The sequence below is a fragment of the Lytechinus variegatus genome, chromosome 10 (assembly GCF_018143015.1).
Source record: "Lytechinus variegatus isolate NC3 chromosome 10, Lvar_3.0, whole genome shotgun sequence".
NCBI classification, from domain to species: Eukaryota; Metazoa; Echinodermata; class Echinoidea; order Temnopleuroida; family Toxopneustidae; genus Lytechinus; species Lytechinus variegatus.
The window spans coordinates 10,369,030-10,386,952 of record NC_054749.1 but is presented as its reverse complement, the minus strand read 5'-3'; the positions used below and the strand labels follow the sequence as shown (position 1 = coordinate 10,386,952).

Genomic DNA, 17,923 nt, shown 5'->3' with positions numbered 1-17,923 from the left:
ATTGCAGTTAGCCTCTTTCGGGGAGTTTTTTACCGGTGGCTATTCGAGTCAGGGTAACGAATAGCAATTTGATGAGATGGTATAGGTAAGTATAGCTTGTTAGTAAATAATATGCTCACTACTGAGCATTCTGTTCATAAACCCATCCTCCAATTAGCCGCCTAAGAGTAATGCGGATAATTCAATAAAAATTGCGTTCACAAACTCCGAAAATAATCCACACTATTTTTACAAGCGCCCGTCCTGAAAAAGGCGGATTATCGTCATGACAACAGGACACGCCCCCTCCGATGCGGTGGTGTTGGAAAAGGGTGACCTTGTGACCGCACCATGGCAATTATCCGCATTATTTTGAATGCATTCATAAAGTCAAAATTTGGTCCCGATGCTGCTATTATGCGGATAATAGCAGCATCAAAATAATGCGGATAACTCTGGACCTCCTCCGATTTTACGACCAAATTATGCTGCTATTAGCCGCATAATTGGGTTTATGAAAGGGGTATGAAGCTGACAACAGCTCAGAAACACACAGACCAGTCTGGTCGTAAGGTGTGCGGTGGCCTCATGACATAAGAGCAATTAAGTATCCCTGAATATCCTGTGTGAGTTTCAGGTCACATGACCACGATCAAAGGTCATTTAGGATCAATGATTTTTATAATGTTCAGGGTATTTGTGGAATTGGTATAAGTTTTTGGATATAGTTCATGAAACCTGAACATAAGAGTAACTATGTATCCCTGAATATCCTGTGTGAGTTTCAGGTCACATGACCACGATCAAAGGTCATTTAGGATCAATGAACTTGGGCTATGTTGATGGTATCATAATTTATTGTTAATAGTTTATGGATCTACACATGTACATGTAGTTCATGAAACATAGACATAAGGGCTATCAAGTATGTTTTGGACAGTCTGTCTCTGAGGTCACATGATTATGGTCTAAGGTCATGTTGGGTCAATGGACATAGTACATGTATCGTATTATCATATGAATGTTTTCTCTTGTGAAAAATTATTCAATAGCTGTTTTCAATTTCAAAGTCAGCATTGTGCTACATGTATATTGAATCGCGTAATGCAGGCTGTCTTGTTATGTTTTTTTATAGAAAGACTACATATAGGCCTACATATATGTGCACTATACAGTGCGTCCCACAAAAAACGAAACCAGGATTTAGCGATGATTTATCATAACTTATGTTTTTTATTTATAGAGAGACTACATATAGGCCTACATATATGTGCACTATACAGTGCGTCCCACAAAAAACAAAACCGAGATTTAGCGATGATTTATCATAACTTATGTTTTTGTCTCACCTGCGAAGCAAAGTGAGACTATAGGCGCCGCTTTTCCGACGGCGACGGCGGCGTCAACATCAAATCTTAACCTGAGGTTAAGTTTTTGAAATGACGTCATAACTTAGAAAGTATATGGACCTAGTTAATAAAACTTGGCCATAAGGTTAATCAAGTATTACTGAACATCCTATTAGAGTTTCATGTCACATGACCAAGGTCAAAGGTCATTTAGGGTCAATGAACTTAGACCATGTTGGAGGATTCAACATCGAAATCTTAACCTGAGGTTAAGTTTTTGAAATGTCATCATAACTTAGAAAATATATGGACCTAGTTCATGAAACTTGGACATAAGGTTAATCAAGTATCACTGAACATCCTGCCTGAGTTTCACGTCACATGACCAAGGTCAAAGGTCATTTAGGGTCAATGAATTTTGGCCGAATTGGGGATATCTGTTGAATTCCCATCATAACTTTGAAAGTTTATGGATCTGATTCATGAAACTTAGACATAATAGTAATCAAGCATCACTGAAGATTTTGTGCAAGTTTCAGGTCTCATGATTAAGGTCAAAGGTCATTTAGGGTCAATGAACTTTGGCCGAATCGGGGGGTATCTGTTGAATTACCATCATAACTTTGAAAGTTTATTGGTCTAGTTCGTTAAACTTGGACATTAGAGTAATCAAGTATCACTGAACATCCTGTGCGCGTTTCAGGTCACATGACCAAGGTCAAAGGTCAATGAACTTTGGCCGAATTGGGTGTATCTGTTGAATTACCATTATAACTTTGAAAGTTTATGGATCTGATTCATGAAACTTGTACATAAGAGTAATCAAGTATCACTGAACATCCTGTTTGAGTTTCAGGTCACATGATCAAGGTCAAAGGTCATTTAGGGTCAATGAACTTTGGCCGAATCGGGGTATCTGTTGAATTACCATCATAACTTTGAAAGTTTATTGGTCTAGTTCGTTAAACTTGGACATTAGAGTAATCAAGTATCACTGAACATCCTGTGCGCGTTTCAGGTCACATGACCAAGGTCAAAGGTCAATGAACTTTGGCCGAATTGGGTGTATCTGTTGAATAACCATCATATATCTCTGTAAGTTTATTGGTCTAGTTCATAAAAAGTGGACATAAGAGTAACCATGTATCACTGAACATCTTGTGCAAGTTAGAGTAGTATTCAAAGTCAGCACTGCTGCTATATTGAACTGCGTGATGCAGGTGAGACGGCCAGAGGCATTCCACTTGTTTATTTATAGAGAGGCTACATATAGGCCTACATATATGTGCACTATACAGTGCGTCCCACAAAAAACAAAACCGAGATTTAGCGATGATTTATCATAACTTGTGTTTTTTTTATAGAGAGACTACATATAGGCCTACATATATGTGCACTATACAGTGCGTCCCACAAAAAACAAAACCGAGATTTAGCGATGATTTATCATAACTTATGTTTTTTTTATAGAGAGACTACATATAGGCCTACATATATGTGCACTATACAGTGCGTCCCACAAAAAACAAAACCAAGATTTAGCGATGATTTATCATAACTTGTGTTTTTTTTATAGAGAGACTACATATAGGCCTCATATATGTGCACTATACAGTGCGTCCCACAAAAAACAAAACTGAGATTTAGCGATAATTTATCACAACTTAATCATAAATACAATAGACAAATCACCTATCAATGTAAAGCTTAGGATCTCCTATGTAATCTTATATTACTTAGGTTATTCCTCATTCATGCATGAGTGAGCAAAAACAATTTGAAGAAAGATTACTAAAAACTCATTTGGCAGGGGGTATCTGAATTTCAAAAAGAAAATCACATGCCTAAAAAGTACAATATCTTTTATTGATACCTTAATCACAAAAAATGATCAAGAAGTAAAAAAGTTATGTTCCGTCAAACAGTGCTTGTATTTCCAGAATTTCATTGTATAAACATGTATTCACCGGTTTCCCATAGAAGCTATCGCACTGTTAACAAAAGGCTTAATGCATGGCTGATCTTCAACAAAAACGGAGTGTCGAGTGAGTTTGAACGCTAGCCTGTAAAACCTCTTTATTTTATGAAATTATTGAAAATTAAGCCTTGTTTCAAATAACCAGAACTTTCTTATTTCTTGATCATTTTCTGTAATTGAGGTATCAAATTAAAGAACAGATATTGAACTTTTTAAATATGTGGTTTTCGATTTGAAACCCAAATACAGCCCGCCAAATGACTTTTTGGTATCCTCTCTTCAAATAGATTTTGCTCACTCATGCATAAATGAGAAATAATCTTAGTAATTTCAGACGAAAGAGGAGATTCTAAGCTTTACAATGGTATGTCATTTGTCTATTGTATTTGTGATTAAGTTATGATAAATCATTGATAATTGTCGGTTTCGTTTTATGTGGGACACACTTTATATGTACCTTATATTATTCTTATCAATTTTGTTAACCTGTTAAAAGTGGGATGTACATGTAGTGCCTAATCATCTTACTGAGCCCTGATAAACACAAATTCAATATTTTGCTAGCATTCTGGAACTTTTTGTGATTGTTCAGGAACCTCTACTTCTATCCAAAAGTGCAAAATGAATGAACAACCATTCCAAAGTGCAGTCCATCCCACAACTTACATGGCCTGCTGTGTATTTTAAGTTGATAGGAATCCCATGGTTCCTCTTTCAAGTTCATTTCCTCTTCTCAGCAGCCAATTATTTATATCATCCTTTACCAAGCAGAAAAATAAATAGACACTGGTGAGAGAGAGCAATATATTGACAGTGTTGAGAGATGTAGGTTTGTCTTGAGATTCATTTACACTGCAAGGGAAAATTGTATTAGTTTTTCACATTATTATTCAAAATCAAGAGCTTTGTTTTAATAGTCACCACACCAATGTTTCTCCTAGTAGAAATGAAAGATTTTTTTCAGGTTTATGATCATTGATGGGGTCCTACATGTATTGGGCATGGATATCAATTACGTTGGCATTAGTCACAGTTTTCAGTCTAGTTAGTTAGTTTATGCAAAACGTTTTTCCTTTACTCAAATTTCTGTGAAGTCAAGAGATTATTGTAGCTACCTTTATTGTGCTCTATTCATATCCTAGGCCATGTTACATAGAGGTTTGCATCAAGTGGCGTAACAAGATTCTTATATTTATGCACAAACCTACTTTTATTAATCAAAATTGTTATTTGATATGTGTAATTGATTGCATATCTTGCTTGCTATTTTTTGTATCTGATATTTGAAATTAATAATTTCAATGGTGTTATTTTCCTTTATATGTATGATGGTGTTGTGTAAATGGGACTGTTATGACTGTACCTCGTTATTAGTACTCCCAGGGATATTTTATGATCTTCTATCAGAATTGTTGCTGTTTAAAGACGCAGTAAACACATAAATCAGAGCTATCCTCTCCCTATTTCTTTTATGATATTATATTTTTGATATCATATAATATATGATCCTGTGGTATGCAAGAGATTATAAGTTTATGTGTTATTCTGTGTGTGTATATTGCACTGGAATTTGAAGACCTTATGTGAAAGGTACAGCTTCATCTATATCCAATTCTTTCAAAAAGCTTCAGCTAGTTTTTAGACTAATCATAATGCACATCATCAAGCAGATAGAGTGGTGGCCAAAATTATTAGAATTAGGCCCAAGTCATTAGGTTTAAATGCTATGAATAAACGCGTGTTTAAAGTTGACTGACAGGGGTACAAAGAAAAAAAACCTTCCCGCAAATGTTCCGGAAATTTCACATTTTACACCTTTATGTCCATGAAATTCCCATCTATTTTACACATTTCCTTTAAATTGTTTTGATTTAGTTGGAAGCAATCAAGAAATCGAAGAATATTTACATCTTTCTTGACTCTGAATGATCGTTATTTGATGTTATACTTGGTCAACTCAACAAAGGTCTACATGTTGTCCCACATGTAGACCTTAACTATCAGTTAATTTATAACTTTGGCCGACGATATTTTTTAAAATATAAGTCTGTTTATGTAGTGTGCAAAATTGTGAACCTTTATTGTATACAAGAGCATTAGAGGTATATACTTTAATTTTACCATTACTCTTATATAACTTTCCTCTAGACTGATCAGAGCAATACATCTGCTATTAAGTTTTTTATGTACTGCAGCTGTTAATAATGAAGCTTTATGAATGAGTCTGTGCAAATAAGTTTATTTTCCTTTTATTTGCAGGATTTGGATAAACCCCAGAGGATAGAGGATGAACCTGCAGAGGCCAAACCTGATGTACCATTGTCCAGTGATGATCCATTATCAGAGATTGAAAGCTTAGAACGAGAAGATGAACTTGGTACAGATGTCATTTTAACCACTGCCAGAGACACTACTGACATCTATACTGCTTCAAGCAAAGCTGCCAGAAAGGAGAAGTCCAACCTCAGGAGATCACACAGCGCCCTCGAGCATCGGCCAGAGAAGTATGAAAAACAGACAGTAAGGAGAACACCCTCTGCGCAGACGACCACTGCAGAAGCATCGTCTTCAGCAATAAGGAAGGATAGGGAGCAAAGGTTGAATCGGCGTCATACAACTATGGGAAGGTCAGAGGTCAAGGAAGTGCTTGGAAATGATGAACAGGAGGTGACAGGAAAAGGTGATGCGTCAAGGAGACCGGTATCAGACGGTTCCAGCCATAAGTATTCAACTAGTTCAGGGATGCGTAGTAGACATTCAGAATCTGCCCTGTCAGAGTTAGAAGCAGAACTTGGGGGTCAGGCTGACTCTGTTCACAAATCCCATCGAGATTCACTTCCAGCTCAAACCAGTAGCACAGAACCTTCATTACATAGAAACAATAATAATGTTTACAAGGATGTTTCACCCAGGTTGTCTCCTACGCAACAAGCAACAACATCGTCCTCCCGTAAATCCAGTATCAGCGAAAGGAGTGTTTCACCATCAGACTCTCAATCTACCACCGACTCTCAATCAAAGAAACCTCAACCGTCCAAAGCAGACACAAATACCCAGAACCTGTTGTCGCAGGAAGAGTTACAACGCTTGGACGTTCCAAAGAGAGGGCGTTTGAAAATGAACAAAGCATTAATTGAAGGAGAGACGCAATCTCCAAGCAAGAGAACAATAGAGAGAAGACGCCATGCACAGGAGAGACGGAATAGGCATACTCTTGATGGTAGCTCTGTGCCGTTCCCGATCTCAGAAAGAAAAAGTCAACAAGAGGTAGGCTATGGTCATACAGGTGGAAAAGTATCTAAAATATTATGTTATTCAATATTTTCTTATGTTCTTTGAAAAGTAACTTGTTTGGTCTTTTACAGGTAGTATAAATTCGATCACTTATTTTTCAATGATATGTCTTCATGGACCATTCTGTTGCATTTCATCACAACTATCTCTCATTTCCTATCTTAGTGCCCCTGCCCCTCATTTTTCATTCCTCTTACCTTTCCTTGATTCGTTCCTGATTCCTCAACTATTTCTGTTCATCTTTCTATTTTCTTAATATACCTCTATTTCTTCCTCTTTCTTTTATTCCCATTACTTCTATTCTCCTCTCACCATTTTCTCTACAGACAAGTTCAAGTTTATTTCATTTCTCAACAGAAATAACAAAGCAAACTACAAATTAAACAAAATGACAAGACAGATGAATATCTAATAAATTAATCATTATATGTGCTGAGCAGAGAGAAGTCAAATAAATTTGTTTTATTAATATATCTCTTCATCCAAGTGAAGCTGAGGAAATGGAGGAATCCACTAAAAAGCATAGCTTTTTGAGTGTGGATCCCTGAATTAAATATTGTGATAAATTAAGTCGTTGGTACGTTCAATGGCATGTATGTATTGTTCATGATAAAAAAAGGGGAACAAAGAAAATTATCTTTTGTGTAGAGGTAAAGTGAATAAAATAAATAAAATACACTTGGTAACATAACATTCTTACATCTACTTTTCTTGTTTGTCTGTTTTTATTATGTTCAGGGTACACCTAGGTTAAAACGAAGTAGCTCAGATCCAAACCTTGCAGACAATGAAGAGGTGAAACGCAAGGAGATTGCAGAAACATTTCCGGTAGGTAGCCTTAACTATTCTTTTATTTTTCCTTTTTAAAATTTTCCTCTGCTATCATTGTTAACCCTTACTGGGTGAATTCCATTGATAGTGCTGAACCAACCTTGATGCAACAGATCCACCCAGATTCAAACGGTTAGAAAGTGCTGGACAAACATGTTTTCAACTCCCTGCAGTGGATATTATGACATTACCAGATGCTCTAACATTGAACCTGTTGTTGTGGAGTGTCTGGCTACAAGGAAAAGAGAGAGAGAGATAAGTTAGGGGAAATAAATTTGTTTCAGGAGAAAGAGAATCATTTGTTGTGAAATAGTCCACCGTGAAACAACCCAAGGTAGGGTACCATTCCAGTCATTGATAGGTGTTCTCTTGGAATATACCAACCTCTACTCAACTAAGGGAAATTTTTCTTGAGATTGATACCAAAGAAGATGTGTGATGGGTATCTTTTGAATGGTTGCCATGATGATACATGTCATGGATGTCTCCTTGAGCTTCATCTTGTGAATGTGACATTTGCAAAGCAAAGGGTAAGCTGATTTAATTCAACGTATGGAAATGTATCTCACTTCATTAGCTTCACTCATTATTCCAACCCGGTCATGAGCTTTGTTATGTTCAAACATCATGTTGGCTATGATCTGTGGGATCATTTAAGTACCTGGATCTTTTTGTGTAAGAAAAAAAGTTATACTATTATGGTAGCTTGCTATCCACTGGTAACTTCAGTGGAATAATTGATTTTGATTGGCTGTTGATCAGGGGTCTTCCCATGAGGCCGAGGGTCAACGAGGCCACACGAGGCAGAGGGTCCACAAGGCCGATTTTTCTTAAATCATATTTTCTTTTATCAGGATGTTTGTCTTCATCAATGTTAATCAACTAAGTCGCAGCTAATAACAAAGACAATAATGTGTTGGACAAGCTGCAGGCATACTATGAAGTCTTTTAGTTATAATGAAATGTTTCAAACTAAAGTTCAAACTTTTACAAAGAATTAAACGGCTGAATAGGGATTCAATGGACACACTTGATGGGTGAGATGATACTCGAGTATAAATCAGGTTGTCTGGATTTTCCAAAGTTTAACCAAATGTCTGTTATCATCAGTAACTTTATATTGTATTTCAGTTTTCATTGGAGAATATGCTAAGCAGATACTTTTCCACTGATAAAGACAAACATCCTTATGAAAGAAAATACACTATGACAAAAATTTGCCTTGTGGGAAAATAATCAGCCTAGCGGACCCACAGTCTTGTGCACCTTCCGCCTCATGAACCATAGGCCTCGTGGACTTCAGAGCAAGAGTATTTGGTTTGAATTCCACAACAGCAATACTATCCTATACAATTTACCACACTCAACCCAGGTTTGATAAAACTGAAAGGATACACAGATTACTTTGGAACCTTGAAATCAAGGTTAGGTATCATATCTCTGGTAGCATTATCATATCTCTGGTAGCATCTACTCAATACAACAAAGTGTAAAATTATTTGTAGGTGAAATTACCCATATCTTTGCAGTTGCTAATATAAGTGTTTAAGTAGCTTCTCTCTTTAACATGATACGCCCCTCTATACTTTCATTGCTTAACTTTACCCATCATGCACTTGACCTCTGAAATTGATGAGGGGGGAAGCAATAGAGAAAAGCAACATCCGTAATTCCCTTAACGATTTCTACAGATCTGGGCAGTGGATGGGTTCATAATGGTTGCTCATGTCTGCTGGTCAAATCATTTTGAGATTGATACGTCATTGATTGAAAATCCAGATCTGTGCCATTCCAATATCTTCCTGCTCATAAACTTCTGCATCTATGCCATTCCAATATCTTCCTGCCCATAAACTCCTGCAATATTGTAAATAGGATGATTCCATATGGTGATATTGGAAGAAAACCTTTTACTTCCAAAATGACAAGTGTATGTGTGATATTGTTGATAAGTTTTCAAAGTACCAATATTTATGTTGTTTGAACATCAATAGTTTCTTTGAGAACTGTTGAGAAGAATTAATTAATTGGTACAGCAATTATAATTTCAGAATAGATGATGAAAGGTTAGCTCCTGCAAGAAGGATTGTTACAAATTCATTGATTGAAAATATGTGAAATACTGTAAAGCAATGACAATGTATCCTTTTTGATAAATTCTTCTGCGTGTGCATGCATTTATGTAGTTTTTCAATTTTCAAAGAATAGGTAATCTGATATTTCATTATGTACCATTATTGAATATGCACAGTGTTTCATTGCATTCTTAAAACAAAAATCCAATCTTAAAATCCGTATTTTATTGTTCGAAATAGACACCAGAAATGAAATACTCCAAAAATTTGTTTTGCCCAATTGATCGTGGGCCCGGCAGTTATCATTTGATAACACCTAGTCACCTTCCCACTAAACTTAACAGTTTATCATAGCAATTATTTTTATTGTTAATCCCAGTCATCATTATGTACATGTGTGGGTCTGTATCAATAGTATAAATACCTTCAATCTAATCCACTAATCTTTGTATATGTTTTTTTTTGGGGGGAGGGCTTTTACCTCGATGTATTCTTGCGTTTGAGTCCTCATTTGTTTTTGTCATCAAACCCTAGTCGAGAATAATTGAGATGAATATTACCTTTCATTTGAAATGACAGCACTATCTCTTTCTAATCCTTTCTCTCACTGATCATATCTTTCTAATCCTTTCTCTCACTGATCATCTCTTTCTTACTCTCTTGTTCTATTTTCCTTATTATTTAGCATGTCACCTCTGCATTTCTACTCCCACCCCTCATCTTCTCTGTCTTCTCCTGCGTTTCTTAAATCTCTTCCTTATTTTTTTTTATCTCCTTTCATTTCTTCATGATATTTATGTTTCTATGTATTTTTTCTTTTTTTGCTTTATTATTGTTCTTGTTTTCATCTTTCTTATTCACTTTTGTTTTAATTCTCAATTTTTTTTCTGATTCTTTATTTTTATTTATATGTCTCTCTATCACCATTTCACACTCAGTCTTGTGATGTTTTGATCTCAAGCTCTGATTCTTTTTAATCTCTAATATTCCTAATTTTGTTCTTGATATTTTTGATGAAGCTCAACAGTGTTAAAAAGGGCCTGTTTTTATTTCTTTTCTACCATCTTAAATCCATATAAAAGTTAATATTCAGGATAATTCATTAATGATCATATATGCTTATCATCTATTACTATCAAGTCAGTAAGTATGTGAATCCCAAATACAGAGGCCATACATATACATTCTTGTATTATATCTCTTCTTTCATAGAAATATCTTTCTCTTATTAAAGTTTTTCTTTTCAAATTGTGGAAAATGTCAATAGGAAAAAGATCTGCCCCCAAATTTCCCCAATGTATTTGTGACCTGTCTTTCTCAAACCGACATCCAACAAACAAGGAGAAAACATGGTTTGAAAGATTTAAGTTTAGGTTCACTCATGCACAATATTTGCATCTCAGCAAAACTTCCAATCAGTCTGCATAAAATAGTGTCAAATGATCTCCAGTGTCTTGTCTATTAGTCATTTTACAAATTTTTTACAGTATGAAAAAGAATATTTACTCTTTCAGATAAGCTAATTTCCCATTTTTTGGGGTTTATTTTTGAAAACCAAACTATTGGTTATTTACAGAGAACCTGTCGTGGCTTTTAGTGTAGGAGTTAATTCTAAATAACATGGCATTCCTCTTTCTATGTATACTCTGCTCTCAAGAGTCATCAGTTAATTAATGATTTTGATGTTTTCTTTCTCTCTCCTATACAGGGTTTATTGCATCTCAAGAATGGCTGGCTAATGAAAAGAGATTCAGACCTAGAGGTATATAATATTATAAATCATATTAAAATACATGTTGTTGAATTATCTTATTATTTATTTGTCTGCATTCTGTTCATGTTGTGTTAGCCAGGTATGGGTTCCATTCAGGGATCTAAATATGTTAACTATGTAATTATACTTACTATATTTGGAGGATTTAATGATAGTAACAATAGTGGTAAATTTCCCATAAAGACTTTTGAAATGGGCTCCTGGTCTGAAAAAAAAATTGTAGAGAAATGTAAAAAGTAATTTGCACATTTGAGAAGTTGAGTAGAATAAATGACCAGTTGTCTCATGATGTAACAAATGTTTGTTACATCATGAGACAACTAGTTATTTCTTCTACTCAATCCTTCACCACGATGAACCTTTTCCACATCATTTAAGAAGTTGTCTGATACTTAATGAGAATATGATATTGTTTGACATTGATGTGGATATAACTTGGTAGGCATTATCCTGATATTTTTCTGATCAAAGCTGTCATCATTAAAGGATAGTTCATGTATATACCAGTGTGTACCAAGTACTCTCTCTTCAGCAATGAAAACTGTGTATGGAATTAAGTTTTTGGCCCGAATTCACAAAGATCATTTGAAAATCGTCAGTTGAACCCATGGTTTATGCAGATTTCCTGTAGGCCTATAAATTACGCTTAATTTACCGTTTATATTTGTCACAAAATGCCTGTATTTATGGTTTAGTGTGCTATTTTATTCAGTGAATCCACTGTTTAGAATTAATGATTCCACTCTTCGAAACAGAATCATGAATAAAATATTGTACAACCTTGGCAACTGGTGTCATTTTGGTGCACTGTGACAAACGCACGCTCCAGCATTGGACATTTTTTAATATCTGTAGTAAATTATGCCTAATTTGTACATGAAATCTGCATAAATCATGCGTTCAACCGATGGTTTTCAAAACCACCTTTGTGATTTCGGGCCAATAATTCTTTGTAAAATAAGCAGCTTGTATACTTCACCATGGAACAATTTGTTCACTTTTTGACAATATTAGTTTATTGAAATTGCTGTATTGTGAATGGGGTAGTCAGTCACCTGTTGTAGTCATATAGGCATGTGACATTACTTTAGACACAGGGATTAAGCACTAATCCAGCGTCTGTAGATTACCCAAGTGAAAAATAGACATGCAGTAAGTATTTACCCTCATAGGCGGCAGGGGATTGAAAGGTATCTTTTAATCCCACATTTCTTTGATCTTAATATGCATTCCAAGGACTTTTTCTAGCATGATTATTTAGTTATAGGAAATGGCTTGTATAATAAAACAGGATTTTGGGGTATTTGGTGTCATCAAATGCATTGAAATCATTTATCATGTGATTTATTTAGAACTAAATTCCTTGAGATTGATTACTACGCTTTATCTTCCTGACACAGGAAGTATTTATATTTTATAGGAACTCTTTCACAGGTATGAAAATATTCCCTTTTCTTTAGGTTTTAAATTTCACGATTGCATATGACATTAGTAAAAATAACTGATAAAAGTGAAATGCAGCACTAAAGGCATTTTGGGTCCTGGTTCAGAGTCTTGCCTTATAATCAGAGGGTCGTTCTTTCAAATCCCACCTTGGCTTTACCGCTTAACATCTGTTGGCAAGGTGTCAATCCCACTCTCCATGGGTACCTGGTACATCTCTATGTAGTACGCCTAGCAATTGAGTCTTGTTAGAATGCTCCCCAGGAAGTGGATAAGGTGCATAACATTGTATGGGGGGTGTCAGGATCCGATGACCAGGGTAATAATATGCTGTAAAGTGCTTGGGCCATTATGAGAAAAGCGCTATATAAAAAATAGCTATTATTATTATTACATTTTCACATTGAAATAATCATCAAAATATAAACATGATCATTGTGCGTAATCCCCCTTCCTTTCAACAAATCCACATCCTAAGTAAATATTTCCCTTTTTAATCTATTTTCATGGATCTGTTAAGATGAGGTCATTAATCTAATTATAATATTTGAAGAGTGATTCCAGGTATGCTTTGCATGTATTGAGGAGATTACTATCATCAAGGATCAGTTCATCTTTATTAATACCCCCTTTATGTTAGGTTTAGAAAGCCACTTTTATCCCAAGGCATGAAATGAAAATATCCTTCGCTGCTTCTAAATGGGTAAAATCTGAACTGATAATATAAGTTGATCCTGACTGGTTATTTTATTGTAGGATTTATGCCTACCTTGATCAGTCTACTGTAATGTGTGAAGGAAGGTGGGGGTATATCAGCTGTAGTGAGGTTCAGTTCATTTTAGTTGAGTTTAATTCAGTTGATGCACATTCCATAAGCCTTCTACTACAGTCATACCAATAATGTAATATTCAGATCAGTGGTATATACTCACCTCATGACTAAATGAATGTTCCTGTCAGGATGTTCACCTTGGCAAATTTCTGAAACAAAAACAATAAAAACCCATAACATTTCCACTAAATTAAACATTAAATAGATAAAGGCCAAATCAGATTACAATTATTTTCCTTAAAGTGATTGGTTAACATTGGTTTGACTTTTAAAAAATCTGAGCTGGAAGGTCACACTTGTCACCTGTGTCTGTGATATGTTACAAACAAAAATGAAGCACAGAAAAATTGCGTTTGAAAATAATTATTTAGTGCTTCAAAAATTGAAATATAAAGTGGCCGGAAACACCATCTTAATTTCATCCCATACACTTATGCGTACTATTTAGGTGTCTATAAGACGTCTATTTACGAAATCGGGGTTTGCCTTGTAGTTTTAGCTTTTCATTCTCAATAATGGTTGTTTTCAGGGTTTATTAGTTCTAATACATGCACTTGTACACATGTTTCATCTTGGTTTGAGAATTTTTTAAATCAGCTGCTCACAAAGTTAAACCTTTTAAGCTCTGGGAGATAGTTCAGTCAAGGGTGGTTTCTTAGTCCCTAGGGTTTTATTTTTAATGTACCGGTAATATTTTATCACCTGAATCACAGTCTGCATTTTTTTGTATTTTCTTTGAATTATTAATGTCAGCAAAGCAGTGCTGGTTTTTCTCAATTTGAACTGACCTAAATTTGGGCATTTGCAGGCATCAAACTTTCATTATTTATTGTGATCTTGGTCATGGATATTGACATGCAAATGAATTGTTCTCTTGTTTATGATGACTGAGCTAGCTGAGCTTCGACCTTCGCGAGTTTTTTATTACTTTTAATTTTAGCATCTTCGTATTCATGAACACTTATAAAGGAGGATCACGCAAATTGTCATGACTGTTGCATGCCTTGTGACGGATTTCGACTCATCGATCATGGACTTTTTGTTCTGGATTTCTTCAGCACTAATTTTCTTTTTAGATTATTATTTCTCCGAATTGGATAGATCTACAGTGAATCTCTGGACCCGGTCGCTATGCTCCCTCGCTTAAGTATATCTCTTTTTTTAAGAGTGAATTTCACCTTTATATAGGGCACACTTTGATAAATCAACTTTGATTGCAGTTTGGATGCTCTTGCTAACCAGGGAGTTAAAGAATACATTTTGTGTATTATTGTTTCAATTTATGAAGCATGATGATAATATTATAATTCATTTGTCCTCAAAGTCACATATGTATCATATTTGTTTAACACTGACCTATATGTTGTATTCTTTCACTAGGAATGGAACAAATACTGGTTTGTACTTCGGGACAACAAACTCAGCCACTTCAAAGATTCAAGTGATGAAAATGTAAGTGGGCCAGCAAAAAATGAGCGCTCCCTCTTAATGATATGTGTACCTTGGTTTACATTGGGAAGACAACACCAGCAAAAAAAAAGGATATATTCAAAGGAAGAATCCAACCCAAATGCAAATTTGTTTTTAGATAAAAATGAAATAAATCAGACAATAGGTTAAAATTTGAATAATATTAAATATGAAGTTGTAAAAATAAGTTTACAATCAATATTCCTCAAATTGGCAGCATTGGTGATGTCATAGTGATGTCAGGCAAGGACTATTCCATTTACTTCAATACATGAAATGGCTTGAATGTCTTTTTTTCTCAAAAGTTTTACTTCAAATTACTTATTGTTTTCACAATTGATTGTAATTTTTTTTTTCATTTCAAAGAAAAGCATTATACAATTGATGAATAAAGTCAAATAATGAAAAAAGTAACATGCAAAACAAGACCCATGAAGCTATTCTGGTTCAAGGCAGGTTGAAATGCACATAAAAAGTGAAATTCTAAAAACATAAAGTTACATTGATTGCAAAAGTAAGGAATCATACAATAAAGTTGAATAAGTAAATTTGCATTAACTTTATTAGAATCTGCTTTTATTTGTCAGTTTCCTATTGCGCCTATGTAGTAAGTTATCAGCCCATAATATCCGTATTCCCATTTCATAAAATCCAAGCGCAAGTCTTATGTATGTGTTAAGTGTACTGTATGTGTGCGCCATGCATGATGCGCATCTGCACTGTATACACTTAACCTCACAATTACTTAGACAGGATTACTTCATCAAGTTTGCGAATAACCTGACTTCAGAAGTACCAATAGGCAAGCAGACAAAAATTGCTTCAAGTAATAGCTTGAAAGACATATCATACAGCTCTGGGCCTATAGGTGATATTGACTGGATTTAATATTCAGGAGATACTTAAGCAATTTTTCCCTCAGTAGACCCATATTGCCATCATTAGGCGGTGCTGCACCATCCCAAGTTTGCTCAATCTCGAGATTTTAGCTCGATCAGCCCTCTTCGCGATTAATCTCGAGTTTCAAGAAACCCTGTCTCCACCATCGCAAGAAGAGCGATTCCTGCTCGAGCGAGGCAACAAACCCGATATTCCGAGCATGTGCACTTTCGATCTTGGAGTTTCAACGGCCCGAGCTTTTGAATAACTTCCCGTGATATGCAATCAAATACATGTAATCCTTTCACTAATCGACCGGTGTTATGCAACAATCCTCTCAGCTCAGCTGCGCTAAGCGAGTGAAGAAGTGATGTATTCTTAAATATGATGGCGGAGAAGGAGTCAACGACAGAGAGAGAGGAGGGAAAAATGCTATTTGCTCACATTTTGCTCACATTTTGCGAAGGAATAAGACGACATTGCTGTCAGTGTTGTTATTGACTATGACCATCGTCAATAATGAGCGCCTCCCATCGGTCTGGTTTCTCCCAAAATCCATTCACTGGTGGGACACCATCGTTGCTGATTGGGGAATTGATGAACACTATTCGTGATAATGTCTATTCGCGTTTATAAAGTTGACTTTCGCATGCGTTCGGTACGATCGCGATGTGTTTATGTTTTGACCAAGGTGGAAATGGAATGCGAATTGCATTATGGACTGACATGAATAAATTACCCCGAGTCCAATCTCGAGTGTGTCTGCACCTACGAATTAGCAGGATAATTCGTAAAATAGCACGCTATTTTGCAAATAAAACCGAGTTGACTTGGGATTGCAATCTCGAGATCAATCCTACAAACTAGCGCGATAATTGCATCTCCATTGTAAACAATCTCGAGATTTTTCAGATTGGGATAATTTGTCGGATCAGAAATAGCGCGCTGATTTGAAAACTCGGGATGGTGCAGACGGCCCTATTAAGACTCTGGCAATATGAGACTACTTCCAGTAAAATGTACATGGATGTCATCTTCCTCAAAACCATTCATTATTATATAAATATGTTAATACCTTGTTTAGATTTGTATTACTGCCATAGTAAAATGGCCTATGAGAAAATTGACCCTGCCACTTATCAGTTACATAGTCTGATGGATCTCAATTTTAAATCAGTCATAAATTCCTTATTGCCTGTCCAATTTCATTTAAACTTTCACCACTCCGTTTCACTTACTTTTCTCCTCCCTCATACAACATTTTATAACCAAGGTTGGATTTGTGGGTCATTATTTCTCAGAAAAGATTCGAGGATCACTGAATATGATGTCTCATTTCAAGAGGTTGACAGGTCTTGTTTTAGGGTTGATAAACATTAATTAGTACTGCTTTAGTATTAGCTTTTATATGGATATATTCAGCTGAGAAATTCCTTCTTTTGTTTGGAATTACTTTTTTTTTTACAATTATGATTCTTTTTTTTTGGGGGGGGGTTGCACAAAGTTGGCAGATTATATTTTTCTATCATTTATGAATTCTCTCTCTCTCTCTGTCTGTAGCCAAGCAATCTAGCAGGAGCTGTAGACCTGGCTCAGTGTAAGGAAGCATCTGAAACATCAGCAAGCAGGAACTATGGATTCCAGATCATGGTATGGACATTATTGATTAAAACATGGGATTACATGGGTCAGGGTGGTTTATGTAATGCATCTCTCATCTTGTGCGTGTTTCATGAAAGGATATTTCATCATGTCGGTGCAGGAACGCCCTTAACATCACACTTACGCGCATTGCATGCACGCAGAAACACCCTTAGTAGTGCGTATAAGGGCATTGTGCAAGGGCGTTTCTTCTCCAATAGGGCGCATGTAAATGTGATGCAAAGTTCATTCCTGCACTGTCACAACAATTTTATCTGACAACTCATGCTTCTGAGCCAATCAAATCAAAGGAAAGTTGTAGGCAACTTGTCATACAAAGATTGTTGATGAAACGCTCCACAGGTTTATTGAACGACA

The 17,923-nt window shown here is 35.6% G+C and overlaps 1 protein-coding gene across 2 annotated transcripts in view; it reads left to right on the top strand.

The window, feature by feature from the left end:
* The window catches only part of LOC121422455 (myosin phosphatase Rho-interacting protein-like), a 119,692-nt gene that overhangs the window by 67,796 nt on the left and 33,973 nt on the right, over positions 1-17,923 (top strand). For both annotated transcript variants that reach the window (XM_041617521.1, XM_041617519.1), the window contains exons 5-9: positions 5,566-6,573; positions 7,339-7,428; positions 11,215-11,268; positions 14,936-15,007; positions 17,465-17,554. In XM_041617521.1, the coding sequence (XP_041473455.1) occupies positions 5,566-6,573; positions 7,339-7,428; positions 11,215-11,268; positions 14,936-15,007; positions 17,465-17,554 (1,314 nt within the window). The remainder of the gene's footprint in view (positions 1-5,565; positions 6,574-7,338; positions 7,429-11,214; positions 11,269-14,935; positions 15,008-17,464; positions 17,555-17,923) is intronic.